Source organism: Columba livia, chromosome 24 (genome assembly GCF_036013475.1).
Source record: "Columba livia isolate bColLiv1 breed racing homer chromosome 24, bColLiv1.pat.W.v2, whole genome shotgun sequence".
In the NCBI taxonomy this organism is placed as follows: domain Eukaryota; kingdom Metazoa; phylum Chordata; class Aves; order Columbiformes; family Columbidae; genus Columba; species Columba livia.
The window spans coordinates 5,782,334-5,803,557 of record NC_088625.1 but is presented as its reverse complement, the minus strand read 5'-3'; the positions used below and the strand labels follow the sequence as shown (position 1 = coordinate 5,803,557).

The 21,224-nt window shown below is 52.8% G+C and overlaps 4 protein-coding genes across 7 annotated transcripts; 1 reads left to right on the top strand and 3 right to left on the bottom strand.

Annotated features, from left to right (window-relative positions):
• Positions 1 to 917: 917 nt before the first annotated feature.
• Positions 918 to 7,363, bottom strand: PANX3 (pannexin 3). 2 transcript variants are annotated; one of them, XR_010467954.1, is made up of 6 exons: positions 6,600 to 7,363; positions 5,659 to 5,786; positions 4,657 to 4,871; positions 3,972 to 4,585; positions 3,537 to 3,645; positions 918 to 1,191 (listed from the first exon to the last, which is right to left on the bottom strand). XR_010467954.1 is itself a non-coding variant. In XM_005509181.3 (5 exons), exons 1-5 carry the CDS (start codon positions 6,778 to 6,780, stop codon positions 3,596 to 3,598), a joined length of 1,188 nt encoding a protein of 395 aa, XP_005509238.2. In that variant the 5' UTR covers positions 6,781 to 7,363; the 3' UTR covers positions 1,078 to 3,595. The 2 variants fall into 2 exon arrangements, 1 of the variants encoding a protein (XP_005509238.2); XM_005509181.3 differs by having other exon boundaries at positions 1,078 to 3,645.
• Positions 7,364 to 7,554: 191 nt separating this feature from the next.
• Positions 7,555 to 11,401, bottom strand: RPUSD4 (RNA pseudouridine synthase D4). Its single transcript, XM_065040606.1, has 7 exons — positions 10,908 to 11,401; positions 10,011 to 10,176; positions 9,158 to 9,359; positions 8,411 to 8,504; positions 8,181 to 8,331; positions 7,943 to 8,040; positions 7,555 to 7,852 (listed from the first exon to the last, which is right to left on the bottom strand). The coding sequence occupies exons 1-7, from the start codon at positions 11,055 to 11,057 to the stop codon at positions 7,667 to 7,669; spliced, it is 1,047 nt and encodes a 348-aa protein (XP_064896678.1). The 5' UTR covers positions 11,058 to 11,401; the 3' UTR covers positions 7,555 to 7,666.
• Positions 11,402 to 11,629: 228 nt separating this feature from the next.
• On the top strand, positions 11,630 to 19,380 carry HYLS1 (HYLS1 centriolar and ciliogenesis associated). Of its 2 annotated transcripts, none has more exons than XM_065040607.1 (2): positions 11,630 to 11,785; positions 18,498 to 19,380. In XM_065040607.1, exon 2 carries the CDS (start codon positions 18,522 to 18,524, stop codon positions 19,179 to 19,181), a length of 660 nt encoding a protein of 219 aa, XP_064896679.1. In that variant the 5' UTR covers positions 11,630 to 11,785; positions 18,498 to 18,521; the 3' UTR covers positions 19,182 to 19,380. The 2 variants fall into 2 exon arrangements, with proteins under 2 accessions (XP_064896679.1, XP_064896680.1); XM_065040608.1 differs by lacking the exon at positions 11,630 to 11,785 and adding an exon at positions 14,802 to 14,958.
• PUS3 (pseudouridine synthase 3) lies at positions 11,969 to 21,207 on the bottom strand. 2 transcript variants are annotated; one of them, XM_065040605.1, is made up of 5 exons: positions 21,153 to 21,207; positions 16,397 to 16,777; positions 14,606 to 15,135; positions 13,920 to 14,101; positions 11,969 to 12,372 (listed from the first exon to the last, which is right to left on the bottom strand). In XM_065040605.1, exons 2-5 carry the CDS (start codon positions 16,742 to 16,744, stop codon positions 12,047 to 12,049), a joined length of 1,386 nt encoding a protein of 461 aa, XP_064896677.1. In that variant the 5' UTR covers positions 16,745 to 16,777; positions 21,153 to 21,207; the 3' UTR covers positions 11,969 to 12,046. The 2 variants fall into 2 exon arrangements, with proteins under 2 accessions (XP_064896677.1, XP_064896675.1); XM_065040603.1 differs by having other exon boundaries at positions 16,397 to 16,748; positions 21,153 to 21,201.
• Between the last annotated feature and the right edge of the window lie 17 nt (positions 21,208 to 21,224).

Sequence of the window (21,224 nt, the reverse complement as noted above, 5' to 3'; positions counted from 1 at the left end):
GGGGGCGGAGCCTGGCATGCGGGGCCCTTTGACCCCCTCCCCAGTGTCACTTCGGCGCCATTGGGACCCCCCTAAGACCCACTGCGTGGCTCTTTGAACCCTCCCAGTCTTGCTTTTGGACCCTTGATACCCCCAGAGCCCCATTTGGGAGCCCTTAGGCCCCCCAAATCCTTTTTTGACACCCTTTTTCCCCCCTGGGAACCCCACTTTGGGGTCCCTCAGTGTCACCTTGGGGCCATTGGGACCCCACCTGAGCCCCATTTTGGGGTCACTGGCAGCCCCCAGAGTCACTTTGCGGCCACTAGGACCCCCCTGAGACCCATTTCGGGGCCATTTGAATCCCCCTGGTGTTGCTTTGGGTCCCTTGGGACCCCCAGAGCCCCAATTTGGAGCCCTTAGGACCCCCGAAACCCTTATTGTGATGCCCTTTTTTCCCCCTTGAACCCCACTTTGGGGTCCTTTGGCTCCCCCCAGTGTCACTTTGGGGCCATTGGGACCCCCCTGAGCCTCATTTTGGGGCCATTAGCAGCCCCCCAGTGTCACTTTGCAGCCATCAGGAGCCCCCCAAACCCCATTTCAGGAACACTTGAAACCCCCTGATCTTGCTTTGGGGCCCTTATGACACCCAAAGCCCCATTTTGGAGCCCTTAGGACCCCCCAAACCCTTTTCTGACACCCTTTTTCTCCCCCCGAGTCACTTTGGGGTCCTTTGACCTCCCCCCAGTGTCACTTTGGGGCCATTGAGACCCCCAGAGCCCCACTTTGGGGCCCTTTGTCTCCCCCCAGTGTCACTTTAATATCCTTGGCAACCCCCCAGACCCAGTTGGGGCGCTTTGCAGCCCCAAATTATGTTTTACATAAACCAGGAGCCGCCTCCCCTGGGCTCCCTCCTCCCCGGCTCTTTTTTTAGCCTCAGCTCCACCGTCTTGGGGTTTATTTGATTTTTTATACATTTTTTTTATATAACTCATGGTTCCCGGCCCCTCATCACATGAGACGCTGGGACTCCGCAAACCAGTTTAACCGCGACACCAACAATTCTCTCTCCGCACCCACAAACCTTCCCCAAAACCCCCATGATGTTATTAGACTAATTTTAATCAAAATTTGTACCGAAATTCCATGATTTCCCTTAAATCTCACCGCTCCCTCAGCTCCGTGCTCCGTTTGCTCGAGCAGAACCGGAGGACGCTGTAAATTAAAGCAGAATCTTGAATAATGTGGATTTGCAAGGGAGTTGCTTCACTCCCTGCCTGGGGGCTTTGGGGGCTGCTCGGCGCTTATATTTTGGGGTAAAACTGCTGCTTTTTGGCTCCTCCACAAGCCGGGGAGCCTGGAGGCGACGTGTGAGCGAGCGGGGACGCGGGAAGAGCTGCAGGATCCAGCAAATCCGCGGTGGAAAAGCTTTTTCACGCCTCTAAAATTAGCCGGAGCCGCCGCGGCGTCACGCGCACCCAGTTCCTCCCAGTTCCAACCAGCGGCGGCTGCTCCGACACACGTTTTTCTGCAGGGTTTTTCTTGTTTCATACCCAAAATTCATGCCCAAGGACCCTCGGATGGTGCAGATGTTAAAATCTGCACTGGGGAGCACTGCGGAGACTTGGGGAGCCCTGGGATGCCCAAGGGGACCCCCAGAAAGCTGAAGGGAACCCTGGGGACCCCTCCCAAACTGGGGAGATTTGGGGAGCCAAGGAGAGACTTGGGGAGCCCTGGGGAGAACCGGGGAGATTTAGGGAGCCCTGGGGAGAATTGGGGAGATTTAGGGAGCCAAGGAGAGACTTGGGGATCCCTGGGGAGCCCTGGGATGCCCAAGGGGACCCCCAGAAAGCTGAAGGGAACCCTGGTGAGCCCTCCCAAACTGGGGAGATTTGGGGAGCCAAGGAGAGACTTGGGGAGCCCTGGAGAACCCAAGGGGGTGAAGTGAGGCTGGGGAGGGACTGGGGAGAACTGGGGGGCACTGGGGAGACTTTGGGAGCCAAGGAGAGACTTGGGGAGCCCTGGGGAGAACCAGGGAGATTTAGGGAGTCCTGGGGAGCACTGGGGAGAATTGGGAACGAAAGGGGAGCCCTGGGGAGAACTGGGGAGACTTGTGGAGCCAAGGAGAGACTTGGGGAGAACTGGGGAGCTGAGACAAGGTTGGGGAAGAATTGGGGAGCCCTGGGGAGAGTTGGGGATCCCTGGGGAGCCAACGCAAGTCCTAGGGACCCCCAGAAAGCTGAGGGGAACCCTGGTGAGCCCTCCCAAATTGGGGAGATTTGGGGAGCCAAGGAGAGACTTGGGGAGCCCTGGGATGCCCAAGGGGGTGAGGTGAGGCTGGGGAGGGACTGGGGAGAACTGGGGGGCACTGGGGAGACTTTGGGAGCCAAGGAGAGACTTGGGGAGCCCTGGGAAGAACCAGGGAGATTTAGGGAGTCCTGGGGAGACTTGAAGATCCCAAGGGGGTGAAGTGAGGCTGGGGAGAACTGGGGAGCCCTGGGGAGAACTGGGGAGACTTGGGGAGAACTGGGGAGCTGAGACAAGGTTGGGGAAGAATTGGGGAGCCCTGGGTGGATGAGGGGAGGCCTGGGGAGATTTGGGGAGCCCTGGGATGCCCAAGGGGAGCCCCAGAAAGCTGAGGGGAACCCTGGGGAGCTGAGGAGAACTGGGGAGATTTGGGGAGCTAAGGAGAGACTAAGAGAGCCCTGGGATGCCCAAGGGGGATGAGGTGAGGCTGGGGAGGGACTGGGGAGAACTGGGGAGCCCTGGGATCAATAGGGGAGCCCTGGGGGAACCAAGAAGAGTCTTGGGGAGAACTGGAGAGCTGAGACAAGGCTGGGGAGGAATTGGGGAGCCTCAGGGAGACTTGGGGATCCCTGGGAGCCAAGGCAAGTCCTAGGTACCCTGAAAAAGCTGAGGGGAACCCTGGGGAGCTGGGGAGGAACTGGGGTGATTTGGGGAGTCCTGGGAAGGACCAGGGATCCCTAAGGAGCCCTGGAGAGACATGGGGAGAACTGTGGAGTCCCGGGGAGACTTGAGAACTGAGGAGCTGAGACAAGACTGGGGAGTCCTGGGGAACGCAGGTGACCCCTGGGGAGCCCCAGGAGACTTGGGGAGCCCCAGGGACACCCAGGCAAGTCCTTGGAACCCTTGGGGAGCCCAGGGGAGGACTGGGGTGATTTGGGGAGCCCTGGGAAGGACTGGGGATACCTGAGGAGCCATGGAGAGACTTGGGGAGGACTGGGGAGCCCAAGGGAGACGAGGCAAGTCCTGGGGAGCCCTGGGGAGCTGATATGAGGCTGGGGAGGGATTGGGGAACCCAGGGGCGATGATGGGAGAACTGGGGAGTCTTGGGGTGATTTGGGGAGCCCTTGGGATCCCTGAGGATCCCTGGGGAGCTGAGACAAGGCTGGGGGCAGACTGGGGAGCCCTGGGGAACTGGGCCGAGCTCAGAGTAAGAAGGGGAACCCCCAAACCAGGAAGGGACAGGGGGCTCAGCCCGGCTGTTGCATTCTGGCTGTCACCCCACCAGGTTGTATCCAAAGTGGAGCTTAACGCACTCGAGCGACGCCGGCGAGAAGGAATCGGATCCAACAGGATCCCAGCAGATCTCCTGGGCTCAGGCGGAGCCCTGCGAGTCCCGGGAGGCTTTTCCCAATGCATCCACCCCTGGGCAAGGAGGGGGAAGAGAAGGGAGTTAATTAAGGAGGAAATTAATTAACCAGGCGATCGCAAACGGGGATCTTGGTCCTGACTAGCCCGGGCACCAGCTGTGCTAGCCCTTGCGGTTGCCATGCCAACCAGGATGCTAAAAACAGCTCAACCTGGGTGGGTTTTTTAAAACCAACAGCCCACGCCTTGGGTTTTTAAAACCACGGCTGTAAACGGATCCGTCAACCCCCAAACTCTCCCCCAAAAACATTCAGGTCTTGGCAAAGGGTGGGTTCATGAAAAATGAGAAGGAAAATATCCCTCCCCCCCAAAAATAATCCTACCGTTGGCACAAGGTTGGTGTTTGGGCTTGGTGGCCTCCAGCCCGGCCAGCAGCGTCATGAAGTCCACAACAGTGTCGATGTCGCCCTGGTCGGTGGCAGCGGCTTCTTTCAAGGTGCCGACGGCGCTGAGGCGGCCGAAGGAGGCGAGACAGGCGACGTTGGCGCGGAGGAAGAGGAGAAGGAGGTTGAGATCATTGAGGGGGCAGCCGAGCATCTTGCGGCTGAGGATGTCGAAGGCCGGGAGCATCTCGTAGACGGCAAGGAGCCCCTTGTCCCAGCGGCAAAGCTGCAGCGCGTTGTACGCGACGACAGGGACCAGCACAACGTAGACGCCGCCGAGCGCAATGCTGAGGAGCTGGAAGATCGAGGAGAAAAGCAGCTTGCAGGGGATGAGCGGGGGAATTTGGGGCTCCCCGGTTGTCACCGAGCAGCTGAATTCGTGCTGGAAGGCACCGGTGAGGTGGAGGAAGGTGAGGTAGAGGCAGGCGGCCACCAAAAGGAAGAGCAGGAGGACGTTGCGCAGGATGTAGATGAAAACCAAGGAGTGCGCGCGCTGCTTGCAGGTCAGGTAGCGCTCCAGCAGCGGGAACTCGAAATACCTCTCCCGCCGAGCCCTTGGGGACACAAAAGGGGTTCAGAGGGACGCGGCGGGGACGCGGCGCGGCGGCGGTGGCGGCGCCCTCACCTCTCGTATTCCTCCCAGAAGCGCTCGGGCTCGGCGCTGGCCTGCTGGACCTTGCGCATGTGCTGCACCAGGCGCACGGAGCGGTTGTAGGACTTGTCCAGCTCGTCGGCGACGAAGAGCAGGTCGGAGCGGAGCGCGGGGGCGGCGGCGGAGCGCCAGAGCAGCGCCGGGAGGAACATCAGCCCCGCCAGCGCCAGCAGTGAGTACGGGAACACCTGGAAACAAGCCACAGTTGTGAACTTGAAAGTCACTTATTTGTCAAGGAGTAACTTTTGTTCACAAAACGACACCCACTAGGTGAATAAATCCACATTGTCAGTACTGGTAAATTGCTGCGGCTGCGCTCAATTCAATAAATCAGCTAATTTATGTTCACTGAGGGTCTAATCCACTGACTTTAGGATCCAGTGTGAAGTTCCACAGCTTGATAGTCATTAAATATATTTAACTGGGAAATTAAACCATGGCTTCATTAGATTTCTTTTTTAATTGATTGCCAATATCAATGTTGATGTTGCCTTAGAATTTTAAATTGCTATGACAAGCTCATACTTGAGTGGGTTTAGAGACATATTAACATAATCAACACATGCATTATATTTCATAATATAACTTATTTCATAAGTAGCCTCATGATATAAAGATTTGTGAATTAAACCTGATTTTTCAAAATAATATAATGTAATCCAAGCAACGCATCTAATGTAATCCAACTGTAATAATAGCAGCACGAGGCTTACATTTTTGAAATTAGGTGTATAGACTATAGACTATAGGTGTATTAACACTAATGGCAGTTGCAAGGCTAAGGATCAAATTTTCAACTGAGTTAATCCTGCTTTTAGTGATCTTAGATTACTAAATGATTTTTAAAGGCCTTCAGTCCCTAAGTTATTAGATCCACCCAACCCAGCCCCAATTATGATCAGCACCACAAGCAGGCGCTGAGGAACCGTCGCCACCGCTGAACGGGGCTCCCGGCCGGGAACCCGAACCCCAGACCTTGAGCGCCCAGAGGGATTTGGTGCCGCCGCGGCCGTGGTGCAGGAGCGAGTCCCAACACGCCGCGTCCACGTAGCCCGACTGCTGCGCCGTCAAGTTGCTGGGGGAGAAGCAGCTGATCTGCGAGCCTGCGGGGAGAAAATACCCATTCTTAGGCATTTTGGGGCTTCCTGAATGCAAATGCTTTGAGGGAGGATTAGAGATGGGCCAGAAGTGAAGTCAAACCAAGGTCCTGCTCTAGATGTCCTAACAACACATAGAATAGGGCGAGCGATGTTTAAACCGCATAGAGAAAATGTCCCAAGGAGCTGCTAAGTTTGGGATTTCCACCCCACAAGCTGATATTTAATACTTAATCTTCACTATGAAATAAATTGAGATAATCACCAAAGTTAATTCGATGAAGATCGTCTCATATCTCCATGGTAAACCTTCACTTGAACATTGATATGGAGAACTTAAATACAGATATTTGTACTTGAAATCACACATAAACACCATAAAAACACACTATAACAATCCAAGACAATCAGCGCCCATTGAGAAGAGCAAGAAGTGGGTCAACTAGTAAATGCTTTGTTAAATTATTTGGGTATTCACATCATAAATAGTGTACTCGGAAAAAAAGCTGCGTCTGAGATTCGCCCTCTTCTTTTTATCCACCTTTTCCTAGAGCTCCGCACCGATTTTTATTTATCAAATTCTCACCTACTAAATCACATCATTACACCTGAGGTCTAATAGAAAGCGCTGAACAATTTCACTAATAGGAGCAGTTATTTCTAATATTGTTCAGCTGCCGGCGCCTCCCTCCCCTTGGAAACCACCCGAAAGCGCCGATAACCCATTAAGATCAATAAGTATCAGCGAGGAAATAAAAACTCTTCAAATATTATTTCCACGGGGCTGGAAAACGTCCAAACGCCCGCGTGCGGACTCACCGGCGGAGAATTCGCGGGCGAACGCCAGCGAGACGAGGAGCAGCGGCAGCCCCACGGTGACGAACTTGAGCAGGCGGTCGCTGGGCAGCTCCAGGCGCAGCCGTTCGGCGCGGGACCCGCCGTTCTCCGGCAGAAGAGCATCCGATAACATGTACTCGGCGGCCGCGTGTGACAGCGACATGGTTGGGGCGAGGAAAACGAAGCTCCTGCTTCCCGGTGGCGTCTGAGATGTGAGCGGCTCGAAAAGAGGCTTTTATCTGTTAAATGGCAGTTTAAACGCGCGGCGAGCGCACCCGTAATTACAGAGGGAAGGCTTTTCGCCCCGAAATAGAAAAATATAAATAAATAGCAAGGCGGGAAGGCGACGTTCCGCCCTGGCTGCGGCTCCTCGTGGTTTTACATCCCTCTCTCATCAGTGGGTTTATTTCTGGCGGCCTGGGGCTCCCACTGGGTGTTTTTGCCCCGGGGAGGAGGGGGGACCCGTTCAAAAAGCTCCTGCCAGGTATCTGGAGGTACAAAGAGCCTTTTTGCAGCAGCCAAAGCGCTGGAGAAGTTCCTGCCGCTCAGCGCCAAGGTTTTGGGGACAGGCCAAGGGCCACCAAATGTGATTTTGAGGCAGAACATCAGCCGCGGTTCAACAGGTTTGTGATTTTTCCGCTCAGGGCGAGGGGGAAGGAGCCGCCGAGGGAGCCGGTAACGGGGTCTGGAAGTAACGACGGGATATCGGGAGGGAAAAGTTCCTCCCGGCGGCGCAGTCGGTGCCCAAAGCAGCAGCGATCGAGTCCCGGCGCTGCTCGGAGCGAGGAATTTCCCATCGCAGCAATAAACCACCCACTGCCGCTGCCAAATTGCGCTTTCGATGGATTTTTGCATGGAAATGTCGCCAGGATAAGAGGGAGAGATTTAAACAGCGAGCGACAGCACCCACGGACCGAGAGACACAGAACCTTCTACCTCGGAGCCATCCGGGGCTTTTATTGCACGTTCCAAACACAAATTGGACAAATCCCCCACCCCGTTTGTCCCGGTGAGCGGCTCTTCTCACCGCCAAGAGACCGAAATCCTCGTTATTCGTTGGCGATGTCCAGCTGCAGCTTGTTCAGGGTGTTTTGGAAGAAGGGGGGCGGTTTGCAGAAGAGCTCGACGCGCTGGCGCAGGGGCAGCGAGAGCCGCAGGGCGTGGAGGTGCAGGGGGACGTGCCGGGCTTTGCTCTGCGCCAGCTTCAGCCGCCTCAGCGTGATTTCGGGAAGTTTCTGCGACAAGAACAAAATAATATCAATTTTACAGCGAGCTGGGGGTTGAAAACTGCGAGGGGGAGCCCCCCGGGGGGGGATTTGTTTTACCTGGGGCGCCAATTTGCTCCAGTGCGAGTATTTGTGATCCCCCAGGACGGGGCAGCCCAGCCCGTACGCCAAGTGGACGCGGATTTGGTGCTTCACCCCTGAGGAGGGAAAAACGTGATGATGAATTAAACCGCTAAACAGCAAAACGTCGCCTCTGGGTGGTTTATTCCCAGGGTTTCAGCCTAAAATTAGGATTTAAGTTGCGTTTAAGGCCAGATTTCAGCGTGGAAAGGCTCACCCGTGATGGGCTGGAGCTCCAGCAGCGAGCAGGCGGAGGAGCTGCCCAGGACGCGGAACCGCGTCACGGCGCTCTCGGCGTCCCGCTTCTTGCGGATTTTCAGCACTTTTCCGTCCTCGGGAGCCAGGCAGTAGTTGGGGGCCAGTGTCATCTGAAGGGGGACGAGAGGGTGAAGCCGTGGGGTGAATAATGGGGGGATGAGAGGGGGAAACAGAGGACTCGGGGCTCACCTTGTAGTGCGGCTGGTGGCTCTGCACCTGCTTCTCCACGATGGGGATCTCCACGATTCCCTCGGTGGGGTCTGGGACCCCCACGCTAATCGCCCTGTGGAGGGAAACGAGGGGTCTGCAGGGGAATGGGGTCAATGGGGCAGAGCCTCAATCTAGTGGAGTCCTCAGGGGTCAGTGCTGGGGCCTATATTATTCAATATATTCATCAATGATTTGGACAAGGAAATAGAGTGACTGTCAGCAAGTTTGCTGGTGACACCAAGCTGGGAGGAGTGGTGACACTGGAAGCTGTGCTGCCATCAGAGACCTGGACAGGATGGAGAGCTGGGCAGGGAAACATTTAATGAAATAGAACAAGGGCAAGTGTAGAGTCTTGCATCGAAGCCAAAAAAACCCAAAACTGGTTCCCTTGGTGCCGCCATTTTGAGCCCTGAGGTGATTCTGTTGCCGCCATTTTGAGCCCTGAGGTGACTCTGTTGCCGCCATTTTGAGGCAGCTCAGGGCTCACTCCTTTGTTCTCCTGCCCCAAACACACTGGAATACAGGAGGTTCCAGTGAAAGAGGAAAAGAAGCTTCTTCTCAGTGAGTCCCTTCCAATCCCTGACATTCTGTGTGAGTTGAAGCCTCAGCCCCTTTCCCCACCATCCAGCCCACAAAAAGAGTCTCGAGGGACCACAAACAACCCCCCACCGCTCCCACAACCCCCACGTTCCCCCTCTTCAAACCCATTTCTCCGCCCAAACCTACCAGTAAACCTTCTCCACCTGGCGGGTTTTGAAGAGCAGCCGGATTTGCTCCGCCGCCTCCTCGCTCCGCGCCAGCACCATCAGCCCCGTGGTCTCCTTGTCCAGCCGGTGGCAAAGGTGCAAGGGTTGAGCTTTCATGTTCTCCAGCATCTTGGACAATATCGGCAGCACGTCTGCAATGCTGTTCTTGACCCCGGGGCCGCCTGCGGAACGCACGGGTCATTAACAGTGCGTTAATTAGCAATATTTTGGTGTATACTATGCTCCCCTTATCTACAGTCATGCTGAATAAAGCTATAGCTAAATGGAAAGTTAAACGTATTCACGAGGTGTTAATATCTATATCTTAATACCTGCAGTCTCTCGGAGAAAGCAAAAGTAACTACAAATTACAAATGCTTCCTCGAGATTTCAGCAGAAATAAAATACGTTTTGTGCTTTCAAGATGGGAAGGCAACTGGTATTTTTCATTGATTTTACTTTATCCACCTGTTACAAACCTCTGCTTCATCCGCTGTACGATAGTTTAGAGAGTAATTAACATGAGGTGAAAAATTTGTGTGTGAATGGTTTATGTCTTGCAGATTACTGTGCAAAATTAGTTTGGTAATATTCTGGAAAATCCTGATACAAACCATATATAAAAAAGAAGGCAGTTGTGCCTTTTATCTCAGTGCTAATAAATCCAAGTTACTTTTGCTTGAGAACAGAAAGGGAATTTCCAATGGAAAATCCACCTGCCCTAAATTACCCCCAAAATGCAACGTGAATGTGGCGACAAAAGGTGATAAACCCCAGGTTGGGGACGGAGGAGCCGCTGTCAGCGCCGCAGAGCCGCCTCGGTTTCCCCTCACCGTGCACGGGGAGCCCGTAGGGTTTGTTGATCACCACGATCTCCTCGTCCTGGTACACGGTCCCTCGCCGGAGCGCTTTGGCCAGCACGTTGGGGTGAACGCGCTGCAGCCGCTCGCCCAGCGCCGCCAGCTCCCGCAGCCGCCGCCGCGCCGGGTCCGGGGGGGTCTGGGGGAGAAGGGAACGGTGATACAGGGAATTAACTAATTAAAGAACTAACGAGCTAACAGAGTCTTAACCCACATCACAACTGCCGAGGCTTGCTTAGCTTTGTGTGACTTGTTGTACGAGAAACAGGAGTTTGCTGACGACTTCACAAGCCTTGCAAAGATAAAAACCCTTGGGTGGATCAGATAACAGAAACTCGGGCACAGGACGGGAGATACACCCGTTTTAACCAACCCAGCAGTCGGAGTCCCAGCCAGCTCATCACACTGGACCAAACGTGACCATGCACAAAGCCTCCGGTTCACAATCACTGCGCAGGCACAACCAGGAAGAGCCAGAGGTGCAGACTATGGAAATGATCTCCTGGAACTCACTGTAATAAGAACCGCCTTCTTGGGGACAGGTTATGAATATGTATAGGTGCTCCTAAAACTTGCATGAATATGTAACACCTCACAACATTTAACCAAGCTCACAGCTACTGGAAATTCGCACACATCTTAGGTTAAATTATTCTCAGATCCCGCAAATTCCACCCCAGATCCTCGCCCGGGAGGAAAAACCCGCGGGTGACACCGCCCGGTCCCCAGATCCGCCCGCGACGAGGGACCCGCTCCCGCTACACGTGTGCGCCACGTGTGTGGCGCGAGGCACGCCGGGAAGGGGCGCGGGGCATGCCGGGAGTTGTAGTGCGCCCCCATCCCTCCCCATCGCCCGGACTCATCGCTCACCTCCCGCTTCTCCTCCTCGCTCTTCCGCGCCCGCAGCCGCTCCGCTAGATCCTCAGCCCGCAGCGGCTCCGCCCGCCCGGTGTGCGCAGCGCGGTGAAAGGCCGCGGCCGGCCGCCAGCAGCGCCGCAGGCTGCCGCTCGCCACCGCCATCTTCCCGCCTCTGCCCCTCTTTCTCCTTCTGACCAATGGCGATGGAGCGGAGGCGGTGGTTTAGCCCACTCGTCCAATCGGAAGGGGTGGGGAGCTGAGCGACGCTCGGGCCGACCAATGGCTGTGGTGCAAAGGGCGGGTCTCAGGGGAGGCTCTCCGCTCTCCGCCCTCTCTCGCCGCCGCCATCTTCCTTCCAGGCTTTCCCTTTTCCAGCCAATGGATGCAGCGCAGAGGCGGGGCTTCAGCCCACTCAGCCAATCGGAAAAGGACAAACATCCGAGTGACATCCACCTCAGCCAATGGCGGCGGCGCTCAGGGCGGGCCTCAGGGGACGTCCCCGCCGCTATCCTACTTCCCCTTTTCCTCTTTTCCAGCCATTAGCTGAGGCGCGGAGGTGGTGCTTCAGCTCGCCCGTCCAATCGAAAGGAGCGAACAGCTGAGCGACACGCAGACCGCCCAATGGAGACAGCGCGAACGGCAGATCACCGGTCCCCACCGCCATCTTCCTTCCTCCTGCCCTTCTTCCCCTTTTCTATCCAATAGCGGCGGCGTGGAGGCGCCGCTTCACGCCGCTCGTCCAATACGAAGGTGGCGTCCAGCCGATTGACACTCACACCGCCCAATGGCGGCGGCGCCAAAGGGAGGGCCGCGTCCCCGGCCGGCTGTTTAAATCCCGGCGACGGTTGGAGGCCGGTAACGGTTGCGGCAGGAGAACAAGACCCTGTCAGGTACTGGGGGAGGGGGCTTGTTAAAAATGTGTAAATCCTGTCAGGTACTGGGGGCTAAAAAGGTATAAATCCTGTCAGGTACTGGGGGGTGTGTGGGGGAGGGTGCGCAGGTGTGTGTAAACCAGCATAACCCAGCACAGCCCCACAGCTGAGGCGACCCCATCCCCTTCCAGACCAGACCGCTTCACGTTTCTTGCATTTTATAAAAAACAGCGCTGAAAAAACGTGATTTTTCCAATTAAAAAAATAAAGCAAAGCCACCTATTCCTGCTGTGGTGCCACATCCCCACCCACACAAACCCTCTTGGGTGGCTGCTCTGCGGCCCCGTTGCCCCCTGGGTTGTGGTGACCCCTCTTGTTTTCAGGGGCCTGCTCGTCCTTGTCCCCTTGTGTCCCCAACCCGGGGGGGAGTTCGATCCGTCCCCTCCTCACAAAATGCCGGATTCGCTCCTCCAGCCCCTCACACTTGGGCCGAGCCAAGAGCGGTTTGTAAACCCGGGATTTGACGCCTTCCACGAACCCGCTGAGCTGGGCGCGGAGCGGGGGGTTCGACTCCCCCCAAGGAGCCACTTCACCATCACTTTGCCCTGTAATTAAAAAAAAAAACAAACCATGCTTTAATTAGGCTAATCTCCGTAATTTTTGCTAAGTTGTGGGAAATGGGAGAGGTGCCTGAGGACTGGAGGAAAGCAAATGTCACCCCAGTCTGCAAAAAGGGCAAGAAGGAGGATCCAGGTGACTATAGACCGGTCAGCCTCACCTCCATCCATGGGAAACTGATGGAACAACTTCTCCTTGGTGCCATCTCAAGGCATGTCAGGGATAAGAGGGTCACTAGGGGCAGTCAACATGGCTTCACCAAGGGGAAGTCGTGCTTGACCAACCTCATGGACTCTTATGAGGACATAACAAGATGGATGGATGATGGCAGAGCGGTGGCCGTGATCCACCTTGACTTGAGTAAGGCATTTGACACAGTCTCCACAGCATCCTCACAGCTGAACTGAGGGAGTGCGGTCTGGATGAGCGGGGAGTGAGGTGACTGCAAACTGGCTGAAGGGAAGAAGCCAGAGAGTCGTGGTCAATGGGCAGAGTCCAGTTGAGGCCTGTACCCAGTGCAGTGCCTCAGGGGCAGTGCTGGGGCCGGTGTTATTCAATATATTCATCAGTGATCTGGACGAGGGAACAGAGTGACTGTCAGCAAGTTTGCTGGTGACACCAAGCTGGGAGGAGTGGTGACACTGGAAGCTGTGCTGCCATCAGAGACCTGGACAGGCTGGAGAGCTGGGCAGGGAAACATTTAATGAAATAGAACAAGGGCAAGTGTAGAGTCTTGAATCTGGGCAGTAACAGCCCCAGGTTCAGTGTAAGTTGGGGAATGACCTATTAGAGAGCAGCGTAGGGGAAAGGGAGCTGGGGGTCCTGGGGACAGCAGGGTGACCATGAGCCAGCACTGGGCCCTTGTGGCCAGGAAGCCAATGGGACCTGGGGTGGGTTAGAAGGGGGTGGTCAGTAGGTCAGAGAGGTTCTCCTGCCCCTCTGCTCTGCCCTGGGGAGACCACACCTGGAATCTTGTGTCCAGTTGTGGCCCCTCAGTTCCAGCAGGACAGGGAACTGCTGGAGAGAGTCCAGCGCAGCCACCAAGATGCTGGAGGGAGTGGAGCATCTCCCGTGTGAGGAAAGGCTGAGGGAGCTGGGGCTCTGGAGCTGGACAAGAGGAGACTGAGGGGGGACTCATTCCTGGGGATCAAGATGGAAAGGGGGAGTGTCAGGAGGATGGAGCCAGGCTCTTGTGGGTGACAACCAGTGACAGGACAAGGGGCAATGGGTGCAAACTGGAACACAGGAGGTTCCAGTGAAAGAGGAGAAGCAACTTGTTGGGGGTGAGGGTGGCAGAGCCTGGCCCAGGCTGCCCAGGGGGTTGTGGAGTCTCCTTCTGTGCAGACATTCCAACCCGCCTGGACACCTTCCTGTGTAACCTCATCTGGGTGTTCCTGCTCCATGGGGGGATTGCACTGGGTGAGCTTTCCAGGGCCCTTCCAATCCCTCACATTCTGGGGTTCTGTGATTAATTATCCCCCCCATCTGATTTTTAAGGTTTATTTCAAGGTTTTAGCACAAAAATGGCTCTTACGTGCAACAGGAGCGGTGTCCAGGCCATGTAACATGTCGTGTAAAATGTGGGTTTTGACAGCGTGGGCGGCCCAGAGCTGCTGGAGGTGGGAGACGGTGAATTCGTGCACATCCTGGTCGTAAATCCAGCGGAGATTCTCGAACTGGCAGTCGTGCAGGACGAGGGGAAACTCCACGGCCATGCTGGGGGGAAAGAGGGTTTGAGGTGTTGGGTGATGCTGCGTTTGGCAGAACCAGCACTGTGGTTTATGGTTTAGCGCTAATGTGGAAAGAAATGGCATTAATGTGGAATGAATTAGTGGTAATATGGATAGAAATGGTGCTAATATGGGAGTAATAGGGACAAAAATGTCATTAGTATTGACAGAAAGGCACTAATATGAAGAAAAATGGGACTAATATGGACAAAATGGCATTAATATGGACAAGACCAGCACTAATATGGAAAAGAAGAGCGCTAATACGGGCAGAATTAGCATTAATATGGAGTAAATTGGCGTTAATATGGGAAGAAATGGCGCTAATATGGAAAAAATTAACATTAATACGAATAAAATTAGCATTAATATGGACAAAATACAGGAAAAATAGCACTAGATAGCAAAAAATAACATTAACATGGAACAAATGCTGCTAATACGGAAACGACGGCGTGAACGCAACCCTGTTGTTCGGCGTTTTCCACACCTGTACTGCGGTTTGCGGGGGTTTTTCTCCACGTCCAGCAGCTCGTCAATGATCTCAGGTCTCTCCATCCCTTGGCCGATGAGGAAGAGCACGGCGACCATGCAGCGCACCTGGTGATAGAGGAACGCCTGCCCCGTCACCTCGAAACACCACAGTCCGAATGGGTTTTCCGGCGACTTTTGGGCCGCGTCCGCCGGCGTCACTGCCGCCCCCAGCACCGTCCTCTGGAAGTTGGTGACGCCGTTGGCCACGTCCATCTTGCAGAAGTTGCGGAAATCGTGCGTCCCCACGTAGCGTTGGGCCGCGCGGTGCATCAGCGCCACGTCCAGCGGCCCGCGCGGGAAGAAATAGCGGTAGGTCCTCTGGAGGCAGCTGAAGCGGGCGCTGAATTCGGGCCCCACGGGGGCCCAGGCCAGCACCCGGATATCAGGGGGGAGCACCCGGTTTAACATGTGGGGGTAGCGCAGCTCGCCCGCCGTCTCGTCGCCGCTCGGTTGCTTCAGGTTGGAGCGGAGATCGAGGGAAATCACCTGGGAAATGAGAAAATGGGAATTAGTTTTGAAGGCTGGAGTGATGTGGGAATCGGTCGATTCATCCTCCTCAATTAGTGGGTTTATTCGTTATTTTTTGGGGGGTTGGGGAGTTAAATTGGCTCTGCTGAGGAAGGGCTGGTTCGTTTTAGGGGGGAAGCTGCGGCTTAAAGGGCGTTTGGTTCTCTCAAAGAGGCGTCTGGAAAAAAATGTACGGAAAATATGGGAAGAAATGGCACTAATATAGAAAATATAGTGCTAATGTGAACGGAATTAGTGTTAATATGGGAAAATTAGGTGCTAATAGGGAAAGAAATGGTGGTAATGTGGACAAAAATGGCACTAATATGAACAAAAATGGAAAAGAAATGGTATTAATATGGGAAAGAGTGGTATTAATATGGGAAAGAGTGGCATTATTATGGGAAAAGTGGCATTAATATGGAATAAATTAGTGCTAATATGGAAAGAAATGGTGCTAATATGGGAGAAGTGGCGATAATATGGACAAAAATGGCATTAATATGGGAAGAAATTGTGTGAATATGGAAACAATGGCATTAATATGGGCAATATTGCACTATATGGGTAAAATAGTGTTAATATGGAAAAAATAGTGTTAATATGGATATATATGTATAGCATTAATATGGGAAAAATAGCGTTAATATGGATATATGTATAGCATTAATATGAGAAAAATAGCGTTAATATGTATATAAATGTGTAGCATTAATATGAGAAAAATAGCGTTAATATGGATATATATGTGTAGCATTAATACGAGAAAAATAGCGTTAATATGGATATATATGTGTAGCATTAATACGAGAAAAATAGCGTTAATATGGATATATGTATAGCATTAATATGAGAAAAATAGAGTTAATATGGATATATGTATAGCATTAATATGAGAAAAATAGCATTAATATGAGAAAAATAGCATTAATATGCATATATATGTATAGCATTAATATGAGAAAAATAGCGTTAATATGCATATATATGTATAGCGTCAGTATGGGGGGAAATAGCATCAGTATCAGGGGAAATGGAAATAATGCTCCTAATACAGTCAAGAATAGGATTAATATGGAAAATATAGCATTACTATGTAAGAAATAGGATTAATATGGGAAGAAATAGGATTAATATGGGAAGAAATAGGATTGATATGGGAAAAAATAGCATTAATGTGTCCAAACCCCATCACTACTGAGAATTCTGAGGGTGTAAAGCCCCGATCTCCGTGTCCGACCTGTCCGAAGGCGCTGACGCCCTTGTCCGTGCGTCCGCAGCGCTGGTAGCGCGCGCTCTGTCTGTCCGGCACCAGGCGCGTGGTTTGGAGCGCGTGGAACAGCTGCTCCTCCACCGTGTTGCGCGTGTTCTCCTGGCTGGAGAAGCCCTGGTACCCCCAGCCCAGGTAGGCGACCTTGAGCGCCGCGTGGCGCCGGCCGTGGGCGCCGAAGTCGAACGGGCGTTTGGGGCCGTTTCGCGGCTTTTTGGTTGGGGTTTGGGGCTTTTCTTGGAGTTGCTGCTGCAGCCGCGTCACCTCCCGCTCCAGCTCCTGCACCCGCTGGCTCAGCCGCTCAACAGCATCGGCCATCGCGCTGCGCACGGGAAACACACCGTTAGTGCCCTGCAAACGCGTCGGATGTGAAAAGTTAATAGTGCCACAGCATCGTCATCAGTTAATGCCACCACAGCATCGTCATCAACTAATAGATGATGATAAGAGTATTAATTGATGACAATGACATAACAGTATGAATTATGTTATATCGTCATCAATTAATGCCGCCATATCATCGTCATCAATTAATAGATAAGAGTATTAATTGATGACAATGACATAACAGTATAAATTATGTTATATCGTCATCAATTAATGCCGCCATATCATCGTCATCAATTAATAGATAAGAGTATTAATTGATGACAATGACATAACAGTATGAATTATGTTATATCATCATCATCAATTAATGCCGCCATATCATCGTCATCAATTAATAGATGATGATAAGAGTATTAATTGATGACAATGCCATAACAGTATGAATTATGTTATATCATCGTCATCAGTTAATGCCGCCACAGCATCGTCATCTATTAATGCCGCCATATCATCGTCATCAATTAATGCCGCCATATCATCGTCATCAATTAATGCCGCCATATCATCGTCATCAATTAATAGATGATGATAAGAGTATTAATTGATGACAATGACATAACAGTATGAATTATGTTATATCATCGTCATCAATTAATGCCGCCATATCATCAATTAATAGATGATGATAAGAGTATTAATTGATGATGATGACATAACAGTATGAATTATGTTATATCATCGTCATCAATTAATAGATGATAAGAGTATTAATTGATGACGATGACATAACAGTATTAATTATGTTATATCATCGTCATCAATTAATGCTGCCATATCATCAATTAATAGATTATAAGAGTATTAATTGATGATGACATAACAGTATTAATTATGTTATATCGTCATCAATAGATGATAAGAGTATTAATTGATGACGATGACATAACAGTATTAATTATGCTATATCATCGTCATCAATTAATAGATGATGATAAAGAGTATTAATTGATTACAATGACAGTATTAATTATGTTATATCCTCATCATCAATTAATAGATGATGATAAGAGTATTAATTGATGACGATAACAGTATTAATTATGTTATATCATGGTCATCAATTAATAATGTTATAACCAGTAATATTATTACATTTAAACCAAAATTTTCTTTATTATTATTAATAATAATATATTGTATTAATATTATCATTAATTTATTATTAGTAAGAATATAAGTAATATTGATGATGTAATGGACAATATTATTTCAAAATCAAAACTTTACAAATTATTTTTCAATTAAAATGATACTTTAACGTTTTCTTGTTACTATAATAAGAACTATTAATATTATAATAACATTCACTATTATGTTTAAATGTAAAAAAATTAAATTACCATTATTTAAAAATCATTTTTAATTAAAAATTTAAAAAATATCTTTCTGAAGCCCCACAATAATTATTTTTGACCCCTCACAATAATTAATTCTGACCCGTCCCAGTGATTCTTGATGTTTGAACCCCCACAATCACTCTCTATTTTGCCCCCCAGGGGGTTCAGCTCCAGCAGCTTCACCTCACATCTTTTATTAATTATTATTAATTTTGTTGCGCTTTTTAATCCCTTCTCCCCCGCAGCCGTGCGATCGGCCCCTTCCATGCCCGTCGTTAAACCCAACACCCCCAACCTTGATTTTTATCCACAAATTAACTCTGATTTCCTCTTTTTTTGTACAGAATCAACCCAATTTGGGGGAATTGATGGCAAGTCTGGGACCGGAGCGGCACAGCTGGGACGCCAAGGAGTGGGGACATCCCTGCGCCGCCGCCCCCCCCATTTTGGGGGATTTTCCCCCTTTTCCCGCCGAGCGCACGGGGAGGAAGATGAAGAGGAAGGTTCTTCGGCACGGCCCCGACGGCTCCGCGCAGGTTTGGGACGAATCGCACGACGAGTTTTGGAAAATCTTAGGAAATGAATCCAGCATTTCCGAGGGGGAGATGGAGACGAGCTCGGAGGAGTCGCCACATCGGTGGCACTTTGGGGACAGTCCCTGTGTCACCCCCGGGGATTTCAGCACCCGCGCATCCCCCGTTTCGCAGTGGGGACCCCCCAAATCCTTCATCCCCCCGCGCTTCGACTCGCCGGCTCCTCGCCGAGGCAAAACCGACCCCATCGCCAAATATTTGGAATATAAACGCGAGTGGGAGAAATTCCCCATCCCGGGGGAGGATCCGCGCAACGGGCTGCGCTGGGGGGTCCGCGAGAGGATGATTTGGCACCCCCCGCCCCCCGAAAAACCGCGGCGGCCCCGCGGCCCCAACGCTTACGCCGTCCCCACCGAAAAGAAACGCGCGGCTCTGCGCTGGGAGGTGCGGTGGGACCTGGCGCAGGGGCTCGTCCCCCGAAAATCCACCTCCTGACCCCCAAAAACAGCGATTAATTAATGGAGACTTTTCCAGAATGTTCTTATTTTGGAAGAATATTTGCTAATTAATCATAATGAGCGTGGTGATTTTGGGGGGGGGAGGGGGGGGGGGTGTCCATTGCCCGTAACCTGTCACATAGGGGTTTTATTTCTAAGCAAAGTCTTTTGTTAATAAAGCGTGTGTGTGGATTCCTTATCGCTCTGGGGGTTAATTAATGGCCTAATTAATTAGAACCCTTAAAACCCCGTTGGGGGGGGGGGGTGTGTCTCTGTCTCCTATGGGCCCCCTCAAACCCTATGGGGGGGTCTTTGATCCCCCCAAAACCTTATGGGAGGGTCTCTGCCCTCTCCACCCAGGGATCCCCTAAAACCTATGGGGGTGTCTCTGCCCACTCAGGAACCCCCAAAACACTATATATGGTCCCTGTCCCCCAAAATCTTATGGGGGACATCTCTGCCCCCTATGGGGCCCCCAGTTCCTATGGGGGTGGCCCTGTTCCCCAAAGCCTCATGGGGGGTCTCTGCCCCCACAGAGACCCCCAAAACACTATGGGGGAGTCTCTGCCTGCCTGTCAACCCCAGGGACCTCCAAATCCCTATGGGGGTGACCCCTGTCCCCCAAAACTGTATGGGGGTTTTCTGTTCCCTCAGAGAACCCCCAAAACCCTCTAGGTGTTCTCTGCTCCCTCAGGGACCCCCCCCAACACTTATTAGGGGGTCTCTGTCTCCATGGGCCTCCCCTAAAACCCTATGGGGGGGTCTCTACCCTGCCAGTGACCACCAAAACCTTATAGGGGTGGCCCCTGTCCCCCCAAACCCTATGGGAAGGGGGGGGTCTCTGCCTCCTCAGGGACCCCCCCAACACAGGGGGGTTTCTGGCCCCCCATGGACAGCCCAAATCTCTGTGGGGGAGTCTTTTACCCCTAGGGACCCCCCAAAACTTTATGGGGGATTGTGTGCCCCCTCAGGAACCCCCCAACATTTATTGGGGGGGTCTATGCTCCCCCAGTGGTCTCCTAAAACCCTGTGGGGGGGGTCTCTGCTCCCTCAGGGATCCCTAAAACCCTATGGGGGTCTTTTCCCTTCAGGGACCCCCTCTCCCCCCCCCCAACCGCTATGGGGTGTCTCTGCTCCCCCCAGGAACCCCCAAATCCCTATGGGGGTGGCTCCTATCCCTCAAAACTCTATGGGGGGGGTTCTGCTTCCTCAGAGATTCCCCAAAACCCTCTAGGGGTTCTCCACCCCTACCAAGAGCCCCCCAAATCCCGATGGGGGGTCTTTGCCCCCTCAGGGACCCCTCCAAACACTTCTGGGGGGGGGTCTCTGTTCCCACAGGGCACACCTAAAACCCTATGGGGGATATCTACCCTGCCAGGGACCCCCAGAACCTTATGGGGATGGCCCCTGTCCCCCAAAACCCTAAGGGGGGGGTTTCTGCCTCCTCAGGGACCCCCAGCACTTACAGGGGGGGCTCTGGCCCCCATGGACAGCCTGAATATCTATGGGGGGTCTTTTCCCCCTAGGGACCCCCCAAAACCTTATAGGGGGGTGTCTGCCCCCGCAGGGGTCCCCTAAAACCCTATGGGGGGGCTCTCTGCTCCCATCAGGGACCCCCAAATCCCTACGGGGGTGGCCCCTGTTCCCTAAAACTGTAGGGGAGGGTCTGTTCCCTCAGAGACCCCCCAAAACTCTTTGGGGGTTCTCTGCCCCCGCAAGAGACCCCAAATCCCTATGGGGGGTCTCTGTCCCCACAGTCCCCCTCTAAAACCCTAGGAGGGGGGGTGTCTCTGCCCCCTCGAGGATCCCTAAAGTCCTATGGGGGTCTTTTCCCCTCAGGGAGCAACCCCAAATCCTATTAGGGCGTCTCTGTCGCCCCATGGACACCCTAAATTCCTATGCGGGGGGTCTCTGCCCCCTCAGGGACCCCCAAATCCCCATGGGGTGCCCCGTGTCGCCCCCTCCATACCTGCCGCGCCGCATCCGCTCCCGCCGCCCCGGAAGGCCCCGCCCCTTCCGGTGCCTCCACCGGTCCTCCCGC